Source organism: Silurus aristotelis (genome assembly GCF_946808225.1).
Source record: "Silurus aristotelis genome assembly, chromosome: 3".
Taxonomy (NCBI): Eukaryota; Metazoa; Chordata; class Actinopteri; order Siluriformes; family Siluridae; genus Silurus; species Silurus aristotelis.
Window position 1 is genome coordinate 23137427 of NC_139576.1, and position 15294 is coordinate 23152720.

General features: G+C 38.0%; 1 protein-coding gene and 1 long non-coding RNA gene across 2 annotated transcripts; one reads left to right on the forward strand and one right to left on the reverse strand.

Annotated features, from left to right (window-relative positions):
* Positions 1 to 3047: 3047 nt before the first annotated feature.
* Positions 3048 to 14446, reverse strand: actr3 (actin related protein 3). The gene is made up of 12 exons (XM_083535920.1): positions 14229 to 14446; positions 10541 to 10596; positions 9404 to 9528; positions 9172 to 9282; positions 8048 to 8143; positions 7713 to 7820; positions 7285 to 7428; positions 5870 to 6043; positions 5277 to 5369; positions 4735 to 4860; positions 4545 to 4628; positions 3048 to 4006 (listed from the first exon to the last, which is right to left on the reverse strand). Exons 1-12 carry the CDS (start codon positions 14270 to 14272, stop codon positions 3911 to 3913), a joined length of 1257 nt encoding a protein of 418 aa, XP_083392046.1. The 5' UTR covers positions 14273 to 14446; the 3' UTR covers positions 3048 to 3910.
* LOC310723177 lies at positions 5053 to 5356 on the forward strand. Its single transcript, XR_014532609.1, has 2 exons — positions 5053 to 5123; positions 5173 to 5356. It is a non-coding gene; the product is annotated as an uncharacterized lncRNA (long non-coding RNA).
* Positions 14447 to 15294: the final 848 nt, after the last annotated feature.

Sequence of the window (15294 nt, forward strand, 5' to 3'; positions counted from 1 at the left end):
TTTAATTTATTATTTGTTTATTTATTGTTTAATTTAGATTTTTCTATATACTTTTTAATCCTTTATTCTTATAAAGTTAGAGAAAAAGAGTCATAAAAAGCACTTTACTGCATATGGTTATGCATATAAATATAAATTATAAATTATTTATAAATAATAAATATGAATAATGCATGGCAAATATGAATTAGTATGATAAATTTGTATTAGTTGTTCAAATAGTCATAGCAGTAATAGCAATACAAGCAGTGTAATATATATATATATATATATATATATATATATATATATTAATTTTGTGTGACTGTAATAACTTTAATATGAAGATATACAGAAAATTGAAATGCCGTCTATGCCATTGTAATGCTTGATGGAGTGTCTTCAACTGTCATGTGTTTTATTGTAGCTGTACTTCCATTCCTTTATGTACTTTGCAACACCACCCATGTCAGTAACAGAACAAGATTTCTTAGTTAGCTCAATAGCATCTATTACACCCACACTTTGTGCAGTGTCTCATCAATCTTTTAGCAGCCGCAGTCCTTACGGCCTAATTGAATCCATCGTTCAGCACTTGTTTAAATGACAGACAGACTGATGCAGTTTTACAACAGGTAATGGTGTGAATATTAATGCCACAGCCACAAAGCCAGTACGAAATTGAAAAGTTAAGGCATGTGGAACACATGCAGTGCAGGATTTGCTAAAGAAATGAACTTGATGTTTGTGATGTTTCAATACTATACTGTTTTTTTATAGTAAACTATAATCGCAGGTTTAAAATAAAATCATAGGATGTACTACATTATGTTACACTTAATTCAATCTTATTTACAACTATAACTGATAATTCCTTTGATATATTCATTAAAATAATTATATATTTTTTTATTAGGTATTATGACAAGTATTTGGACACCTGTTTTTTCCAGCTATATCTGGTTCTTTCCCAAACTATTACCAAAAAGTTGGAGACGCACAATTGCATAGAACCTAATGTAAAAGTACACCTTTCGAACCTTTCTATGTTTGTAAGGCAAGTTTTCACTGAAACTCAGGTTGTTTTATTTGTGTCGGTGAAGAGAGGAGACAGAGACTGCAGTGAGCGCCCCCTGTATGTTTTCTTTGTTTTACAAAAGTATAAAATGCCACAAAACGTGCCGGTGCATTTGTTCCCCCAGAGGGTTAGTTGTGTGCATCATGGCGGATTTTGGTGCTAATTTGAGACTTGGCACATCAGTAAAACAATTGTTAAGCGATTAAAAAAAATTTTTTTTGTATGTATCCAGTCTAAACATCCACCATATAGAACACACACAGAAAAAAGATGATGCTGATCACGTCTTTGTTCTCAGGCATGTTTACATCAATGACTCCCTCTGTCTCATCCACGTTCGCCCCATACTTTATTTCTTGTTGCCTTCTGCCTTGCACATTGTTGGCTTCATAAACTAACCTACATCTGTGGTGTGCGAGAGCCAGGAAATGATAAACCAGTGGTAGATTGAAAAAGCCACGCAATGACAAGAAATAGGTTTATTAGCTGAAAACCGTACTTGCAGAACAATGAGCAGTAGTTCAGGGTTTTACCTGATTTATCAGAGAAATAGCTTAGTAGACGTTCCACTGGTAGGAAGGAAACTTGACTTTTAAGCATTTAGTTTTTTGTAAGAATAAAATCTAAAGAAAAATATCTGTAAAAGCTTCCAAAACAGACCAAATATTATATTTTGCAATGCCATGATAGGAAATCTGACATATCTTCCTCCTCTTAAGATATTCATGATCTCACCACTTTTTTTTCCCCACGTTCATTATAAAGAGTTAGAAGTCATCGGAAGCATTCACAGTTAATTCATTACAATAGTTCTGACAATTTCCTCATGTCAGCATGGTGCACGGATCAAATCAAGAGCTGTAACGCAAGGTTGTGTCCATCCACACACAAACCTAATTCCATTGCAGATGGATGAAGCAGCCTTACAGAAGCCAAGTCTAAGATTATATGCCAAAAGTGAATAATGAACCATATATTTTTTTATAGTCATTGTGTAAATTCTTTTTGTAAATAAAAGCCATGTGAGTCATGCTTCTGTAGGCTTTCAGGATACTGCAGTAAATAATGGCTGCATTCATTTGTTTGAGAGCCACATTGCTTACGGTTTATAGTGAAACAATGCCCTCTAGCTGCCAGCTGAAGCATTGCAGGAATAGAACATGCCCGCTTGCTGGGAAGATTTTTCATCAAAGCAGTGCAATTATAGTTAAATGTCAAAATCAAATAGTGTGCAGGCAGATATGAATTTTTACTGAATGTAAATATTTAAGAATACATAAACAATAACTGTAAGGATGCAATACATTCATACTTATGAATAGAAGGGTTCGATAAACTGTAAAAATGATGAAATGCTAAATGTAAGAAACATTTCCCCGAGATGAAACCTAGCAAAGTAGAAATACCAAGTAATGACAGAAAATTGCCCACAAGGGTTTCCAGGATAAAGCTTGTTTCATCAATATTGCATCTGCTCTTACAGGTCTCTGCAAGGACAAATAAAAACAGGCAGAGTTTCTTCCCATTACACACATCTGTTTCCTCAATCTAACAACTAATATTGATGATATTATTATTTTATCGTTACCCAAAATGTTTTCATTTCCTGTCTCCCAGAACAATTCTATAATAACTTGAAATGAATGGTGCCTTAAGACCAATGAAAAGAACCAACGCAGGGAATTAGAGAATAAACATCTCTAATGTAACCACTAAAAAATACTTCTGCAATACTCAAAATGAGTGATTATGTTTGGTGGAGGTGGTAGCTGTGTGGTTAAGGCATTGGACTTTGAATCTTAAAGCTTGCGGGTTCAAATCCCAGCCACAACAAACGGTCACTGCTGGGCCCCTGGGCAAGGCCCCTACACCTATAGCTTTGGGTTGCTCAGGTGCCATAAATGTAAATGAGAAAAGATGCTGAACACAAGATAATATTAGTGGTTTGGGCACTGTACACTCCAAATCAAAATCAAAAGGAAGACAGCAATTTTGTAGAAACATTTTTAAGCCTTTATTGGAATGTTTTAGGCATCGCATTTACAAATCCAAACCTGCTGTAATTTGGTGTTCAATGAAATATAAAAGTCCACTAGGTTAGCAATACTGGTCCGATAGTCATTCCTGTTCAAGCTCATTATAATCCTATTATTATTATTATTATTATTGATAAACGCATTTCTGTCCTGTTAGGAAAGAAAATGTAAATATGATTGGAGGTAAAAGCAGTCACATATTTAAACTAATTTGATGAAAATGCAAAAAAAGAAATATATAATTTTTTTTGAAAACAATAAAAGCACAAGAAGAATCAAAGCTGTAGAACAGTCCTTTTTTTGTTTTTTTTTATAATCTGGTCCGAGTTTTCCCCCTGCTTTGCCTGTTAAAGGACATGATGCACCTTGACAATGACAACTTGGGAAGATGGGGAGAAGACTGGCAGAGTCGACCTTTTAAGGGATAAAGCACTTGATTCGCTTTTTTATTTTAAACATGAATAACACCAGCAGTCTTTTGCATCGATAACAAAATGAATGACAATATTACTGTTTACTCGTAATTTTACTCAATGGGGGATTTTTTTTATTTATTATTAGACTCCCACAGATTTTCGAACAGAGGCAGAGAAGAGCTGGAGTCATTTTGGTCTAGTAATCGCAATCTCCCTTGTACTGGGAATAACATGAACAAACGAACGAACAAACAAACACAACATTCATCATCTGGATCCAGCAGACAGGTTTGGTGTTAACCGAAATGAGCTCTCTCTCTCCAGTGGCCTGCTCTTTTGTTCTCCCCAGCCCTGACCACCCCAACCCCAATCCCTTGTGTATATGAAGGCCTGTGGACTCTTTAGGACATGACACCGAACACAGGGTTGTGGCGACAGATGCTGGGGCCTATTTCCTCGTAATCCTTCTTGGTGTGACACACCTGGTAGAACTCAGGCTAGTTGATTGGAGGAAAAAAAAAAACACACACACACAAGCAAAGAAATGTGTCATAAAGGCATGTTGGGTTCTCCCAAAAAAGGAGTGAGACAAAAAAGAAAAAAGTAATACTGTATAACACAATCTGTAACTGTAGCTGCATCAATATGAGCAAAGTTTTGGGCTTTTTGTTCATTTACTTCTTTCTTTTTAAATCAAATATGAACAATATCACTGTGCCCACGGAAACACGAGAAACACAGAAGTAGAAATGTCAGCAAATGCTATCAGGTCTTGTGAATCCTGCAGGACTGCTGCACCTGTTTGCCATATGCTCTAATGTGTTTATCTTCCAAAATATGGACCATCAGTAACCTCATTTGAACCACAGCAGCCAGGAGCAGGCAGTCAATAAAGCTGCTGTAAACGCATCATGCTTTCTCCAGATTGAGGATTGCACCTCATGTCCTATCTGTATCAGTTATTAACAGTAGAATTTGTTTGAGTAATACAGCCCTGTTATAGAGTAATGTTTGCATTATTTATGTGTAACTCACTGTTGAGGCCAGCATGGATCCTCCGAACCACACGGCGTAGCGCTGCATGTGGTGAGTGACGACCTGCACGTCGATAGGTTTGGGCTGCAAGGGAATAATGACCGCACATATAAGAAAAGAGAATTACCAAAAAAAATCCCTTTTTTCCCCATCCTTCACTTTATTCTAGTGCAGAAGCTCTCATTCATACCTTCAATTTGCCACCGCTGAGTTCTTCGCTCAGTTTGAGACGAGCATCCACAGTTCTCTTCAGGTCCCTCTGCAGACGCCGGCCAAAATCACGGAACATGGTAGAACCTCCTGACAGAACAATATTCTACAGGGGAGACACGGTCAGAGTTGTGGGATGAGGGAGGGTTTTCTCAAAGTTTATGGAACTAAGGATACTTTAACAAAAACCTCCACAGCACAAATTATGACCTATTTAAATATTAGGCTAATTATATAACTGTGTACAGTAATACACAATTATTATTATGACTTCTGGTTACTGAAAAAGAAGACAGTGTATTAGATTAAAACCACCATTCATGAATCCGAGCAACCTGTGAAATAAGCAACAATGACAACTCAATAAATGTAATTGACCACAGTGTATTGCGAGTTCCCTGAATTGGATTCTGACTAGAAACCAGTTCTCATTTTGTGAAGAAAGTTATGGCACCCTAGTGCAAACAGCACTACAGTCATGATACAGCATCATGCATGTGAACTGCTCCTTTCTAGACTTACCTTATAGAGGGGACGACGAACATCAATGGGGCAGTTCTGGATGACCTCATCAACCACTTCTGAGATGGGCTGAGTGAAGTCCGGATTGGCAAACTGTCAGAAACAGGCGTAGAATATAAAAGGTCTATAATGTTTTCAACACATGCTTTTTTTTTTTACTCTCTGGGTGCACCTCAGTAATCCAGTTGATGTATCCTTGATTCTTACATTCTTTAGCCAGTGACTCAGAAATCAATTGAAGCCATCTTTACGCATGAATCAATTCTTTAAATGCACTCAGAGGAATTGAGGAAAGAAGCGAAAAGAGGCTACTGGATTATGGATACAAAGGTAATTCCTATTTCTTTTTCCCCAAGTCTTTTTTTTTTTTTTTTTTTAAATAGGTAATTTTTGTTTTAGAATAAACCTTCATTGAGAAAGGTCTTTTTGCCAGATACATTTGCCCTCAATTTCTCCTGTCCTTGTTTCCATCTTTTCCTCATGTCCTCAGAGAGGAGCTTAAAAGCAAGGAGAGGAAATGAGAAGCTGCAATTAAAGAAATGAGCAGCACCCCCTGTGTGCATGTGTGTGTACTGTGTGTGTGTATTACAGACCTCAGGGTGGAAGAAGATCTCTGGGCCAAGGAAGCGCTCATATCCCACATCGATGGTGAACTCTTTCTTGCTGATGGCGTTAATGCCGGTGTACTGCTTTATCCATTTGGAGCCATCGGTGTCGTACTTATTAAACTCCTTCACCAGGTCAGGACACACATAACTAAAGCGCTCCTACAAAAAGAACACACACACGTACATTTGTTGCGTAAAGTATTTTGGGTCTGCGCCCTGAAATACACTTCCCCGCTGTATGCCAGTAAAAGGCCGCGTCAGAACTAATGGCTCATGTCAGAGTAATGACTGGAAGCCCGGGGGAACAACTTCATTATGCGAAACTAAGCGAAGCTCATCCAAGTTAAGCTCCCACACAATCTTCCAACTGCATGCACAGAAGGAATATAAATCACCCCGGCAATTCAAGTCTGACGAAATAACTGATGCAGATACACAAAACAAACATTAATGCTGCGGTCTGAAAAATATCAAACATTTAAACGCAATGCTAAGCAAACGTCGACTTTAATAGTAGCCAAATCTCTTACACAAATTGTCCATTTAGGTGTACATTTAATTTCCTCATGCTGACTTTTTAAAGAGAATTGCATCATTAAACCAGAAAACACAAGGGACACTCTGGCACAAAGCAGCACGTTTCCTGTAGCTAACTGCTCTGCTACATGAAATGGACAAATTTAAGTTGAATCCAAACAGTACAGCTAGACTGGAGCTGAATTATAAAAAGTTCTGATTTTTCATTCAGTGTTAAATTCAGAAATCTCATGGTTGCATATGTAATCATCATAACCATTAATGTAAGAAAAAAACCTCAGGTCTAGAACTCAACCTTCCCCTTCAGTAGCATATATGTATATGAACAAAAAGAAAAGTTTTCTGTATTGGTTTGATCCAAAGCTCACAGGATCTGTTGAAAACTTTTGAGTCAAAACAAACACTGCATGTAATGTCAAATCTGTAATGCAGATAACCCTGCGATAATTCTATGATATGTAAATAAATGAATGCTGGTCTGTGTTCACTCTGAAATACTACATGGCCCGATATGCAAACATTCGCACTGGTGCTGAGCTCTACGCAGGCAACGAGCCACTTTGCAAGTCAATACGAGTTCCTCTGTGACCTGCATAATGCTGGAGTTGCCCTAAAGCACTTTAGAGATTTACATGGAGTTGTTCTTTTTAAAAATCAGCTACAGCATTCTCACTAAGGTTTAAGAACTTCCAGCCTGTCCTACTCTCATTAAACCAAATTTAAAGAGTGCAATTAAAATTTGAGGATTAATCAAATTAAAAATGAAGGGTTTGTGCTTCAGTTGGACAGTTAGGACGTGGCTCTGCGGATACCCGAAAGTTTGGTGATTCAATTATAATTCAATTACACGAGCGCATGCTTACCTTGACGGCTTTAGCAGTCTCGAGAGACTGCTCAGGTGGAATTCCCACCTCTCTCTCCCTCAGCAGTTGCTGTGTGAAGTAGGTAATGTCACGGCCTGCAATGGGAATGTGCTTTATGCAGCTGCCAATCACATAGCCTTCTGCCTAGAACACAGTAAAGCAACAAAGCAAATCAACATTATCTTCCAATCACAGCCAGAGCAAAGCAACAAATCAAACACTTTACCAACGGATTAATGGGTAGCCTTCAATCATTAAGCTCAGTGCAGGAAATTGCAGAGCGAGGCACAAAGACTGTCATTTCCTTATCATTTCATTTATAAGCTCAATTGGGTATAAAAATAAACAGAAAGTCAATGAGACCGGTTTGCACTGTACAGATGCAGAGTATGTGTTGTGCGTGGGTGCGTGTGTGGTATGTGACTGACCACAGGGATGACGTGAGTGACACCATCTCCACTGTCAATTACTGTACCGGTCAGAGTCCTCTCTCCAACCTGCCGAGAAGTCCAGGATGCTGCTAGAGCCAAAACTGCCTGAAAATGTGTGCAAAAAAATCCCAAATCATACTTATGTAAATACACCATGCTCACAGGTAAGTAGAGAAAAAAGATGAACTCCAACATCCATATAGAAGTATAAACAGGAACAAAATGTCGCTTCAAAGACAAGCAATACAATACTGTATAAACATGCAGAACAATCACTTCACAAACAATAAAAACAATAATATCAATGAAGAAGTTGTGTGCGCTTGCGATACCTGCACGGCGATATAGAGTCCCGGCACATTGAAGGACTCGAACATGATCTCTGCAGTGTATTCTCGGTTCTCGGGTGTGTTTAGAGGAGGCTCGGTCTGAAAAAGATTCACTATTAATGCACATATATCCACATCCACATTGGGAAAAATCCATTTTAGATTTTCACTTATGTTGTAACAAAAATGTTGCTTACGCTGAAGTGGAAAGAAAATAAATCCTGTGTGGGAATTTTACAGATGTACAACACAGTGGATATTTACATAATTTAGCAAACACCCTTATACACTGCGACAATCATCTCTGAAAACTAACACAGTTGAGGGTTAAGGGCTTTGCTCAAGGGTTTAGGAGCAGCAGATTGGCAGTGCTGGGATTTGAACACAACAATTGTCTGATGAAAAGTCCAATGTCTTAGGATATTTTAACAAAGCAACTTTACAAACATCTGGATATAAAATGGAAATGTATCCATAATGAGGAAGGCAAGAATGGCAAACAAAATCTGCCTAAGACAGCAAGAGGAAGAAACCCTGAGAGGAACCAGATGTAAAATGGATACCATTTACATCTGGCTGACACCAGATAATACGAGAATAAATTATGCCTCTTTCATTAACTGTATAAGCTATAATAACTCATGCGGTTCTAAATGTGTTCCAGGGAACCTGAACCTGAATAGGAGCATCGGACTTTTTATTTCAGGTTTTTTTTTTCGTATATGAAGTTCACAGCCAACTTAAGTGAGTGGTACACAATAAACCCATAATGGTACCTCTGATGTCTACAAAGTGCTGACAAGAATAAAAGATAAACAAACATCACCAAAACAAGCTCTCTAATAAAAACCACACAACTGGTAGGATATTCACAACCAATGAAGTCTACAGTGAAGTGTATCTGACAACCTGTTAGAAACAGTAATATAAATAAATATATAAAAAAATATATACACTGGAACATCTACTGAAATGGAAAAAGTATTTCTTTAAACAGTAGAGTTCAGCCATATTATTTTAAAACAAAATAACTGGAACCATTTGTTCTGCATTAGATACGTGTGTGTGTGTGTGTGTGTGTGTGTGTGTGTGTGTGTGTGTCCATACTGCAGTGGTGTATGACTAACCAGCAGAAAGTAGTGATCTTCAGGCTCCGCCCTCAGATACTTAAAGATGACCTGCTCCATGAACCTCTCCATTAGATCCCAATCCTCAACGATACCATGCCTGATAGGCCACTGTATGTAAAGATAGACAAAATTAAAAAGGAAGCTAGATCATTTGTGCTTGAATCTATTTTGTAATGAGCACCGGTTTTTACCAGCTTCATGGTCATGTTAAATGTAGTGTAGAAATCACCTTGGTTGCGTATGTAGGCTTGTCGATAGCCTCGTCTCCGATGAAGAAGTCGAGGTCATCCACACCTTTCATCATCCTTCTCTGGGCCTGGTCTCCCACTTTCGCCGACTCTTTGATGGCGATGCCTGAGTAACGGCAGAGGATGATGCGGTATAATGAAACTGGCCGCAGAAAACATTACCGCAAGAAAAAACTGCAGTACACCATTCATTCAGTCACATCAATACACAGGCAGCATTTGCTTCAACCTCTACCTGTGTATGAATGTAGATGATTTAAATTTGAAGTAATAATACATCTTCTTGTTATATCATTTGTATTTCATTATATAACAAGATAGAACTGGAAATATTTCTCCACAAACAATAGGATTTGTCAAAGCACAGTCCTAATTGGTCAGACAATTACAGTTCTGTTCTAATTTCTACAATTGATCACGAAACCAACGAGACAACACGCACAACGATTAGACTTTAAAGTGCCCATAACATCAAAAGAGTGTTTAAGTGCTTGCATACATCATATTATGATAATTTGGAAAGTCAAAGCATGCGCAAGGATCTGATCTGGAATGCTTTCTTTCCACTTCCTATACATTCTCTCACATTTTTTAGTTACTTTGATGCCATACACAATTTGATCTCAGGATCGCCAAGTGATTAGCAACCTGTTCATAAATTATTAGTAGCTGAAGAAATATATGACTAGAAATATGATAGAATGAGTCACAGCTAACCAAATAAAAACTGAAATACTAATTACAGGAGATCAATGGAAAAACATTACTAACTGGAACAAGGTCATTTCTCACTGGCATCAGACTTTGATTTCTGTTTTGTTTCTCAATAAGAATAGCCCCAAGTGTTTAATCACCTTAGAAACACCAACCTGATGTGGTTAGGTTAATGGGTTTTACTATAGACATCCTGAAATTACAATTTTCTTTTAAATGGGAGAAATTGTGGCTGCAGGGATTTAAAAAAAAAACCCCACAAAATTACATTTGTACGAAGTTAAAGAATCAGACTGTCTCCCTGATGCATTGAGAAAAAGATCTGAATAACAAGACTGCAAACTAAATCCTGACACTCGAGTCATTTATTGGTCTTTAGGTTCAAGCGATACGGTTGCACTCACATGATGGTACGATGAACTGAGGTTCTGTGTTTCCTGCATATCCCAGTTTAGTATATCTGAAACACAGAAAGAGAAAACATGACTGGAGTTAAACAGCACTTATAAGCAATTTGAATTCTGAAGGCCCCTTATGAGCAGCATTAGTTACAATTTCATCTATTAATTTTTTTACAGCACAATTCATTTTCTATGCATTCAGTTTTGGAACTACTTTGGCTGATATATCGCTGAGATCCCTGCAGACTACAGAGCTCATCCTTTGCAGCTTTACACCCAGCTGACAACACACAAGCCTCTAATTTCTTCTTAATGCAAGTGCTCTGCTCCCATCATGCTGTCTGACATACAGCAACAGCCTGTAGTTGTTCTGTCATTGCTCGGTTTGACAAAAACATATTGGGTGTTGTCTTTATAAATTCCAGTCATTATGCTTCAGATCATGCAGGCTCCAAGGCAACAACTGCTAAAAATATCATCTTGATACATGATGTACATCTTTGCATATAGCCGAGGTTTTCTAACAAACCGACCAAAATATTAACGTTAAAACTGGAAAAAAAAAAAGATACTTTTTATTTTTTCACTTATTAAAACCGCACTGAAAATGAAAGTTCTGCTATTAAAAAACAGATTACACTCACCATATCAGTATTATATTACCAAATGTGCAGAGCCATAACCATCATCAGTTTGTACTTTCTCTATGAAGCTTAAATTCAGATTTGTGAACTAATGGACTGCCTCATCGCCACAAAAACATCAGCTTAATAAAGCACATCTTCTTTGTTAAAGAAATTTCCTGACCACAGAATGCTGATGTCTAGTAAGCAGAAGATCAGTACAGGTACAGTAGTGATGAAACTCAGCAAAGAATAAAAAAATAAAAATTTTGACCTGTAGCCTCACTAGCTCCATCAAGTACCTGTACAGTCTTTATGCTGCCTTGAATTAGAGTGCCTCTAGATTAGGTCTTGATCATTTGCTTAGTGGTAAAAGGAGTTAAAACAGCCTTTGTGCATGTGTTAAGAGCTCATCTAACTGTTATGCATGCGTAATGTGTGTAGTTGTAGGCATGAGTTCGTTTGGATAACCGAATGGTGTTGGAGTCCCAAAACAGGCCCACCAAAAAGCAACACGAGGGGCTAAAAGAAAAATACGTCCATATATGCACAATAATAAAAGAGCAGAATTATTTTTTTTTAAATATTCAGAAGTACGTTCGTAAAAAATGTTTAAAAAATACCCAAGTTGCCAAGAGGAAGAATCCCCCCATTCTTCCTCTGAATTGGGGGAAAAGGAAAACTACTGGATTAATGAGTTATTAAAATATATTAGTTCACTAAAGTTCTTAGCGTTTTCTTTTATTAAAAAAAAAAAAAAAAGGAAGTAATAGATTTTAACCATAGCAAACTGTAAATGTTTTTTAAGGGTCATTCAATATCGCTCAGATAAACGAACAACAACTACGAAGTGGATAAAAGGTCAAAAGAAATGAATTCTGTAGCAGTGACTCTTAGAGGCAGTGTAAAGGGAAGTGGAGGTTGTTTCTGCATGATGTGGGTTATATTACTCCATTACGTTAGAGGCCAGAGTTATAAAAAGCAGTTTTGCAGACTAAAACCGAGGAGAAGTGTGGGTCAGCAAGCGAGAGAGGATGTGAAGCTTTCACACATCTGACACACATGCACACTTGGGCACATCTGAAGCTACGAAATGAACCACTCTCTCATTCATACTGAGAACAGATGCTGGTTTGCTTTGCTTTGCTCAAAAGTAAAGAGGGGGAGGAGGGAAAGGTATGCACCATGGAATGTTCAAGTTTCTACATGCTAACACCTAACTACTGTGTATTAAACAGACCAGATACAGTCCGATATCTGATTGTATAGTTATACTTTTTATATCAAGAAACATTCATCTGTGATAGACTGAGATATAAACTATAGAGCAGGGGTAGTACAGTAAAATCATACCATGCAAAACATTATTAGAATGCCTGCGTGTGTGCGCGTGTTACAGACGGAAAAAGTTTTTTTGCACTTCTGCTTGCATGTTAAACTCCTAGCTTTAGGTAGAGTGTCTGACAATTTTTTTGCCAGGAAGCACAGATAAGAACTAGCTCCTTTAACAGGAAGAGATAAGTTAATAGAGACTACACACAGCCATCCACCCGTTTCTGAATCTCACAAACATATTTAAGTTCTCTACTTTCTAACACATGCTCTGATATTTAATCCAGTGGAATGTAGCTCTTTGGATGCCTCACACCCTGTACTAGTTTCCGGTCCGCCTTGATGCCTCACCTCATATACTAGTTTCCGATACTTTTCCTTAGTGAGTACCAAGTATCTGTATCATTGCAGATGTTAACCGATCCAATACAAGCACATAGTTTATGGCTGCGTATCATGATCCTGGACACAGTCTTTGTACTCCTGGTCTTGAAGTACATCTCAGTGCTCCAACACATCCACTTAAATTTAACAAGGAAGGATCTGATTTATAAGATCAGGTGTGTATGATGTGTCCAGGGGGAATCTAGAACCACGGTTGGAAACCAGTACCTGAGCCTGAGATAATTAGATCATTATTGGGCACCTAAAAGAAATCTGATCAGTGTGATAGGAAATCAGAGCTGCCTGCAGATTCCTAAAGCATTATTACAACAGGTTATAGATGCATGTGTGTGCATTACGTTTTTTTGTCACTGATGATTTTTTTTTTTTTTTTTACCGAGATCTTCTTGTTTGCATGCAACTTTGGACATGTTAGAAAAAAAGATGTTATTAAAGCTATAAACAGAATTAAGTGGTGGGGAAAACTCCTAAATTAAAGCTCTTATGCAGTGCATGTAAAGACTGCTGGGCTTAACCAGTTAGAAAAACATACAAAGGCTACAATAAAGCTGCTTTAGGCTGAATATAATGCTCTTCTTGTTCCTCCTCCTGAGGAAGCGAAGCGTCTGATTCGGAGACCCAGCTGCAGTTTTACAATGATCACAAGCCCACTACGAGGGGGAAAAGTCCATTTTTGTAAGAGAAGAGGATAATCTAAGGAATATAGAGAAAGACTATAGAAGCGAGTAGCACATAAACGCTACTAAATGCACGGTGAAATGCCGAACAGCACCATATATGGACTCAAAGGCGAGAAGCAGGAAGCGGCGAGCGCTGTCAATAAAATTAGGAAGTTCCGAGTGCGCAGGCGCAGAGCTTCGGCAATCATTAGAATGACTTTTGCAGAATTCAGCATCGATTAAATAGATTCTTTAATAAATACCGCTCATAATCGTGTTCCCACGTGTGCATTCTGTACCTACATGTCCAATATTAAAATGCGTGTCCCGTCAGACAGATAGACATTTTCGAAACGGAGCTAGCAAACCAGTGAAGGCAAAAATACAGTCTAGCCTGCTAGCTGCTCTCATAGCCTCCACCCATACTACTGCACCGTGTGTTACTTACAAATGTCTCTGCCTCAGGGCAAAATAAATCCTTTAAATTACACAAAGGAAAATCACGACAAGAGTAAATACATAATGAGATTTTTAAACGAGTTCTGTACTGAAATAGCGAAGCAGTTAGCTTGCTAGCGCTACACACCCCAGAGCTGACAGGGCTGCTGCTGCTGCTGCTGTTGCTGCTGCCGCCAGTGGATCTGATTTACTGAGGAATTGAAAATACTTTACCCTGTACCGCAGTCCACCACACACGCCGGTAATCTCCCAGCCATTCCTCCTGTTAAACGAGCGTAGATGCCTTGGTGAAGAACAGAAAAAACCCCAGCTAGAAGTGTCGGGGACAGGATGAATGTAAGGCGGAACCCTTTCACCCGCACTGTGAAGTTTACAGTCACTTCCGCACTCGGAGAGCGGAGCACCGCGGGGAGAAAATGGCCGCCGCCGGTCTCTCAGAGGGAGGAGGGAGGGGGACAGGGAAATGAGGAAGGGGGAGGGGATTATTATTATTATTATTATTATTATTATTATTATTATTATTATTATTATTATTATTATTATTATTATTATTATTATTTATGGAAAAGAGACCTATAGAAGTAGGTTAAAAGAAAGAAAGAAAGAAAGAAAGAAAGAAAGAAAGAAAGAAAGAAAGAAAGAAAGAAAGAAAGAAAGAAAGATAAGAAAATAGGGGGCAAAAGGAAAGAAGGGGAACGGAAAAATGAAAAATAACAAAAAAAGAAAAGTAGTGAAAGAAAATAAAAGAAAAAAGATGGGAAAAGAAGAGGAAAGAGAAGAAGTGAATAAAAATACAAAATACAAGAAAATCAAAAAGAGGGGAAAAATACTTAAGAAAAACAAAGAAAAGTAAAGAAAATGAGTGAAAAGAAGAAAAGAAGAGAAAACAAAAAAAGAAAAGAGGGGGAAAGAAGAAAGAAGAGGAAATGAAAGAAAATAATAGGGGGGGAAAAACAGAAGAAGAGAAGAGAAGAGAAGAGAAGAGAAGAGAAGAGAAGAGAAGAGAAGAGAAGAGAAGAGAAGAGAAGAGAAGTGTGTGTGTGTGTGTGTGTGTGTGTGTGTGTGTGTGTGTGTGTGTGTGTGTGTGTGTGTGTGTGTGTGTGTGTGTGTGTGTGTGTGTGTGTGTGTGTGTTATCCAGACATCAATAGTATTTTTTTAGCATTACAGTAGTGTGGTTTTATGAACTATTTTCTACACGTCATACAGACACCCGGAAATACCGAACTGGAGCTCTGAGATTTATGTTGTCAGTGTCGCCTCAGTGTGAATTATTATAAA